We start from the raw sequence: 7,817 nt of genomic DNA on the forward strand, positions 1-7,817 counted from the left end.
GGAGACCCTTTAGCGTACGTTGAACTGTCCTACCATAAGACTAAACTGCTACTTACTATTCTTCTCCAATAATCTTTTGGCTCTATAACTGTAAATGTTCAATTCAACCTAAAAATTGTGGTATAATTTGTAAGAAGTATCTTAGATCCTCTGGCGTCTAGACTTATGAATGTTGCAATAATCTGCTGAACAATCGATTATTTGTTAATTGATTTAATTGTTAACAACAAATCCGAAACATATCTAAATTTCATATACCCCATATCCTTTGAGAACCAAAATGAATGCTTTTCCCTTTAACAATCCGTTCCCATTAGCTTTTCTATACATAATTGTACAGAACTACAGTCTACAGACATTTTCAAGGTTCAAGTTTCTAGCCCGGAACCAAGCCAGTTACATCATATTCTTTCTACAAACACAGAGTCTTCAATTAAAGTACTTCAGAATGAACTGCAATTATACCCGCAGGCAAACAGCGACGCGGTTCAGATTTATTGTGCCGCGACAAATATTGTGCTAGGTAAGTAAACTAAAAGCTTACCGCCAGCCCCACAGCTCGATAAGAAAGCTCCCACACCGATGTTGTTCTGTACATTGTTTTTCCCTATTCCCTATGCCATATGCTCCGGCACTTGACAGCAGCAGGGCCCCGTCAGCGGACCCAGCGCCCGCGACCTTAGCAAGGAAGATAATCAACAAACACCTACGACACGGTTTTCTGTATCGCAAACGCTTTACACCGCCTTCGTCTCCCGCTCGCAGGGGCTGATAATTGATCCCGGAACGCGATAGATCGATACCGGAACGCGGGATTTGGCGGGACGCACGGTGGCCAATTATCGACGGTATCGCTGTAACACGCTGATAAAGCAATTTGAAGGAGCCATCGTAATCCGCAGAGGAGGTATTCGATAGCGAATCGGGCTACAAAAATCGGCTCGCTCGCAAACGGTTCGTGCAGTGATAATTGACGTGACTGTTCGGTTGCACGCAGCGAACGGATTGATGCAAACCAAGCCCAATTTTACACCATTGGAGTATACACACAAACATATATATAAAAGAAGACGGAACTGTTGCAAACTGCAAACTGCAGCCAATTCTGAACTGCATTAGTGCTTTGTGATATATTTTACATTTAAATAACATGAAAGTGAGTTGACTACCGTTTCTCATTGCTTTGTCTTCTACGACGCAGTAGTAGTGTCTTAAGTGTATTCATTGTTTTTTTATCTCTTCAACGTCTGGTGCCGAAATGAAAAAAAATGCTAAATTGTACCTTTCTGCAATACAAACACCGACCGAGATGAAAGCGCGACCATAAAAGTGGTCAGCTCCATCCATGCCCAGCCCGTGCGACATTGATTGGACACAAAGTGGTCGCAGTACTTCAAAACTGAGCTTGTTGTTGAGTGAAACGGCTTCAAAAAGACTTTCTCAAGGAGGGATTCTTATAAATCACTGCTTGACAAATCGTTGTTAAATCGGATAAAGCTAACCTTAGCTCAAACAGTAAAACAATGTAGTATGTTTGTAAAAGAGACTCGCTCTATGAGATAATACAGAGCTATCGGAATATTCTAGAACCCTTCGACGAAAAACGGGCGCAAATTGAAGCTTTTCCTCTGGTGACCGAACGGAACAGTATATTTTCCATTTATTGGAGCATGTGATTTGCGGTAATGGAAAAACAAAGGCCCTTTCCCCCCGGTCCTCAACAATAGTCATCTCATTTAGTTCCGAATTCGATGGACCAAGAAGCACGAGAAAAGTTCTTTGCTCCAAACAAACACAAAAAAGTGATGATTTCCAACAGTTTGATGATTTTGTTTGTTGGTGGCAAATGAGAATTGTTCGCTTTCCCGTTCCGTTGTGTGTGTCGTTTTTGGGAAGTGAGAAGAAAAAATATCGATCCTTGTTTTTATGGTGAATTCATACAAACTGTGCAAAAACGTTGGACCAAAAATTTAGTTGGAAGAAAGTTGATCTTTCTCCTTTGCCGTTCACGGCGGACAACAACTCCATTGCACGTTGAACCTTTACCAAGTATATAAGAAACGCACCGACCATCAGCGACCACTGCCGTGGTTGTCCTAGATAATTGAATTAAATTATCCACGCCCAATCGTTGTTATGCGTTGTGTGATTTTTCCCCGCTTTTTACGCCTCCCTTCCCTCGTTCTCAGCCTTTCCGTGCAACCGGTCGCCTTGTGCTGGGATTGGAGCTGGCACTACTCCTGCTGCTGGTGTGCGGTGTAACGCATGCCCACACCGAACCGGAGCTCCCGGCGGCCGCGGCGAGTGCGCAGGTTTCACCCGGCGATGCCACGGGACTCGCAGCGGATGCAGGGCAGCATCTTCCTCCGGCGATAGACGCTAAAACGGACGACAGCGCTGGAAAAAGCGTAGTTGTGAACTGGAAGCTGGCCTGCAAACAGCTCTGCAGGTGAGTGCAGCTCGTGTGGTTGGTAGTGTGCTGCCGTCCATCGTTTTCTCGAGCACCATGGGAGTGAAATAGTGAGCGGACATGGTGTCTCGAGTGCAGGCAAACAGTCTGTGGCACGATTGCCGAAACTAGATAACGCAAAGTTCTGGGTGTTGATGGGAAAAGTTGTATGCCGGAGGGATGTGTGTGTGTGTGATGTGTTCATGTGTGTGAGTGTGTGGAAAATGGAAAATTTTACATCTCAACGCTCTCTCTCATCCGTTTTATGTGGCTCCTCAGGCAGCAACTGTGTCAAGTGTGAAGGAAAAGCTGCAGATGATTGATGGCTTCCAATTTTACGGGCGAGGCTTTTGTGAAGTTTTACAGATTGCGTGTCAAATAGCCAAACTGATGTGATGGAAGATTGACTCAGATCTATCATTTTGTCCCCTTTTTTTGCTTGGGCACAGATTTGCCGACGGGATTAGACGTACTGATGTGTAGAGTTATGCTTGCACGAGTGAGCCTTGTGAGACGCTCCTCCAATAATGTTTTCAATTTTCTACAGACATTTTTCCAATACTTGATATCCAAGAGCAGTTGACATATTTCACACTTCTAGACGCGTTTTTCTCTTCACCGTGTGTCACCTATTTTTCGCGTGCCCATGTTATCAGCGGTCTATTGCTTTTAACAGGCGCAATTAGGCGCAATTGCCATCAACCGGTAGCCACCAAAACCATAAAGCACACACTACTGCCACACGATCGCAAACACATTCCGCCGATGGCGATAAACCCTAGGCATCTGGACGGGAGTAGCAGACGAACAGATAATCTTGTGGTGTCCCAATGACGGGACACTTTTGGATACAGGGACCTCCCTAATAGTTCGCCGTAGAGATACTTATTTTGAGCGGATTTTATATTTAATATTTTCAAATAGTTATATATCTCTCTCTTCCCCTCTTTTCACAGTGCAGGGCTTGGCGGTCCCAGCTGCGGGTCAACATGGCTCCGCACTACCACTTCCGACTCCCCCACACTCCCGGTGGATAAGGACACGCTGGATGGGGTGTGTCCATCGCTGTGTGCCAACGGGCTAGGTAAGCTTGGTTGCTTTTCTTTAACATCCAAATGACTATGCGTCAATAGGGTATGAGACCACGGGTCGAAAGGTCACTTCAACGACGTCAGTTAAGCGCCGTAAATCAATCATCGTCCGTATGCATCGATCCGGCAGGTTCCGCTGAACTTTAGAATGTAGATCGCCGATAGACAAGCGCAGCTGTGTGCCGATTGTAATATCTAAATCCCTTAATTTTTTGATAATTAATCAACGCCCCTCCGACTCCGGTGTCAGTTAATTAGGTTGTTTCCCAATACGGGGATAAAGCATGATACTGCGGGGGTTTTACACTAAGCCGATATTGTTGGGGCTGACATCGCTTCGGTCAAGCAGTACGTCATAGATAGGACGCATCTGGGGGGCTCGTCTCTGTGCGGTCATTTGGAATTTAGCTATCGCCAGTGATACCAGAGTGCTTGATAACAGTATTTAGAAGATTAGAAACCGTTCATGGATGAACACGTTTGAACGAGTTCCAAATAATGAATCACCCTGTTGTGTTGGGATGTTCAGAGTATAATAGCTTGGGGAGTTTGGTGTCTTCTAATGCGACTGACAGCTTCATCTATGTACTAGCGTGAATCAGCATGCCACGTTTCATTTGTGGTTTCCTTGCTGAACATTTACTGACGAGTCAAGAGGCTTTTAATGGGAACGGTCTTAAATGGAGCTTTGGTTGGACTTACATTAATGAGAATAGCACATCTTTGAAATCAGTATTAAAATTATGTTTTAAACAACATTTGGTATAAGGTTATTGGTTGAAATATAGCGAAATAGTCATTTGCCGACGGCACTTGATAGTGCTGTGTTACAAAGACTTTTGCTAAGGCTTATCAATTCGTGAATGCTTAACAACATGCCCGTCATGGGTTCAAGCCCCGTATGGACCGTGTCCCTCAAACGTTGGACTGTCTATCATATGGTACCATGTGTTGTGTCCGCACAAATGAGACGTAGATGGTTGTACGGCACAAACAGAATATGTGATTTATTCTACTCTTTGGTATGGTAATACATTTAACACGTATGTAAATAACAACGCATACACACACACACGCAATGCGGGGAGAGGACGACTGGTCCTTCTCGCGCCGCGATCCTCACTGAGGACATCACCGGATGACAGCCCTGCTGTCATCAGTGAGCCCTCAGGATGAGGCAGCGGTCTGTCCACAACACTATGGTACAAGCAGGCCTTGACCGACGACTGTAAAATGACCTCTTTTTCAGATAACACCTTCTTACCTCCGTTTGGTTCGTCAACATCTTGGCCGGCATTAGACATGTTCGAAATTGACACATAGTTTAGGGCTTTCGTCTACTAATTCGCTTATTTCGGTGTTTGTGATAGATTCTGCGTACAACAATCATGAAATTTCAGGGTTGACCCATTACTATTCATCTGTCCAATTGAGTGTAGCCCTACAAAGACAAAGGCTTTTTATATCCCTATTCCAAGTCCTGCCTATGGGAAGTTTATGTTTAACGACTGTTCCACTGGACGGAGCCATATATTTCCGCCAAAAACTCTTCTGAGAACCTCTCCTCTCGAGCGTGATCATCAGAGTTTTGACTTACCGGATCAACTATGAATCACGGCTTTCGTCCTTGCTTCCAGCTTTGCAAGTTCCAAGGGTACCAAATTATGCTCCGTGGTTTTCGAAGTATTCTTCAATGATAATTCTGATGGCCGATACTAGGGAATTAAACTGAAACTCGTGAACAAAAGACATCACTGAACTGACTGACGTACCTTGTGTAGAACCGTTATGTAACACTGACATTTCTTCACTGGCTACTAAGATGAGTGGTTGTCACATTGCACGAATACCTTCTCTTGGTTTCCACAGCAATCGCGACGCGTGAAATAAAAAATCTGATCAAAGTTTTTTTCCGTTCTCTCTCATTCCTCTCTCTCTCTCCTTAGGTGTTTCCAAATGTAACTGCACCAGTTTCCGGCCGAAGGACCAGTTCGACCAGAACCTTATCTGCCAGGCGTTCTGTACCGTCGCCAGTGTGCAGCTGGCCGGCTGCAGCCGTTGCGACGGAACCGACCCCAGCCTGGGCAACTTCGGTGCATTAGAAATCGTCGAAACGACGACACCAAACTGGGACGAGCTGTGTTCGATGTTCTGCAAGATGGGCGACGGCGGAACACTGTGCAACTGTGATTTGCCGCCGTTCTTCTAATGTGCACACAACCGTGGACACACACACACCCAACCCAATACATTACGTTCACGCTTACTTCAATTAATTTACCGCGGGGTACTCCTACCCCAATGCAGTACAGAAAAACAAAGACGGCGTTGGAATTAATTTCGTGATATGTTTTCTTTCACAAACGACAACAGCACAACATGTGAAATACGTTTTTGGGAGGGATTTTGTGAAGAAGACCGGATGCAAACGTTATCATTACATATCCGCAGGGTTTGCGTGACATGTGCGGCATTCCGCACCAATCTCAAGCTCGCACCGTTTATGCCAGTTTGTTTGCGTTTCAGACGTTTCAGTTCGATCCGTTCCTAAGGTCTTACCTGAGTTTTGAATGACTAGGATAGTTGGAGGAGAAGCAGACGGTAGGATAAGGCAGTCGTCGTTCGACTTTGAACGATCAATGACAAATATCACTCAAAAGGGCTTCCAGGTTGAGGGTGAAACATAGCGGGACACGCCACACTACGCCAGCATCCTTGCTGGTGTGGCCAACATGTCCAGCTTTTGGGGGGGGATTAGAATAGAAGATGCGAGAAGTAAGTAGTAAACGTAGCTGTCAGTCAGAGTCAGTTAGGAGTCTGTTGATCTCTAGTTAGGATTTTGTGTTTTTGGAAAGTTTTAGTCCCTTTCCGCGCGTGCTATCGGAGCGTAAGCTGCCAACATTTGCGCGAAACTAGCGAATGCAACAACAACAACGTAACGCATGTCACGCCAGTATGCATCCAGCACGCGGACATGACGTTGACTACCCTTCCATGTGTCAATTTGTTTAGGATTAAATTCTCTTACGAAAAACACCTCTGCTTTCGATAAAGCCGCACAGGGGTTACACACTGAGGGCGTGCAGAGATGCAGAGTGTGTGCACAGTTTTAATTACCAATTTAAGACACGTTCGTCCGTTCAGTTCCGCAGCTGTCTGAGGCTTTCCTGCGTCCATGCAAACCCAAAGTTCCTCCTCTCCCAACTCCTCAATCCTATTTAGCAGAACTCCCCTCGAACGAACGAGAAATGCTGATGCTGCGAAGAGAGCTAACAAGCCGATCGACGACCATATCACATCGTAACGACTACCACATACAAAACATTCATCATCATCATCCTAATCATGTGAAAAGGAGTGGAAAACGATTCGACATTACTTTTCAAAAAATTTCAAGCAAGCAAACTCTTACCAGGTATTGCACAAATGCTGTGAAAGACAATAATTACCAAATACAACCCTATTTGGAATCTAGAGTAATGTGGGAGACGAAAAAAACAATACACGCGAAGAAAGAAGAAGAGGAAAAATGCATTTACAAATATTGAAACAAAATTAAACCAAACAAAAAAAAACAGCAACCGCTTTAAAAATCACAAACACACGATATCTAAATGTTGTAACTGTTTCCCTTATTTCCGTGCCGTAACATACATATATATCTATATACACACATATACATATATGGTGCGGTCCCAACAAAAAAAAAACAACTAATAATCAATGTTCCAAACATACGGCCACTGCACACGCTGTATGCGCTTTGTTCGGTCGTGTCAGTAAAGAGAGATCGCGAACAAAACAAAAATCCTGCAAACTAACGAACATCTAACATCTCGATCTCGATCTCGTTCTCATCAGACACAGAGCCACCCAGAGAAGGTGGTAATAAAGTCACGGGTTGGTGGTGTTTATTGATTTTGTCGTGGGGGAGAAATCAGCTAAGCGGAGGGGTTGCCGATTTCGCTCAACTGATACGACGCACGGTTGTTTGCCTGTACCGCATGAAAAATCCAACCAAACCGGTACAGAAAGACAGTCAGTGAAAAATGCTCGCTATATGTGTTGTAACAGCAAAGAAACTAGAGCTCGTTTCATTACTTGTCTTGACTATAGGCAATGTTTAAATAAATGTGTTTACACTAATAAAGGGTGTTTTGCTTTTTGAGAATTAACTTGAGAAAATGGAGAATCCATCTTAATTTTCTTTACATCCGCTCACCAACCAGCATGGTAGTAACGGATTAATTCAAATTTTCCTTACTTCTTCAATCTCA

General features: G+C 44.3%; 1 protein-coding gene across 1 annotated transcript; it reads left to right on the top strand.

Moving 5' to 3' along the window:
- The first annotated feature begins 371 nt into the window (after positions 1 to 371).
- Positions 372 to 7,690, top strand: LOC4576424 (uncharacterized). The gene is made up of 5 exons (XM_001237728.2): positions 372 to 523; positions 643 to 1,156; positions 2,190 to 2,449; positions 3,406 to 3,533; positions 5,487 to 7,690. The coding sequence occupies exons 2-5, from the start codon at positions 1,151 to 1,153 to the stop codon at positions 5,747 to 5,749; spliced, it is 657 nt and encodes a 218-aa protein (XP_001237729.2). The 5' UTR covers positions 372 to 523; positions 643 to 1,150; the 3' UTR covers positions 5,750 to 7,690.
- The last annotated feature ends 127 nt before the right edge of the window (positions 7,691 to 7,817 follow it).

This window comes from Anopheles gambiae, chromosome 2 (assembly GCF_943734735.2).
Source record: "Anopheles gambiae chromosome 2, idAnoGambNW_F1_1, whole genome shotgun sequence".
In the NCBI taxonomy this organism is placed as follows: domain Eukaryota; kingdom Metazoa; phylum Arthropoda; class Insecta; order Diptera; family Culicidae; genus Anopheles; species Anopheles gambiae.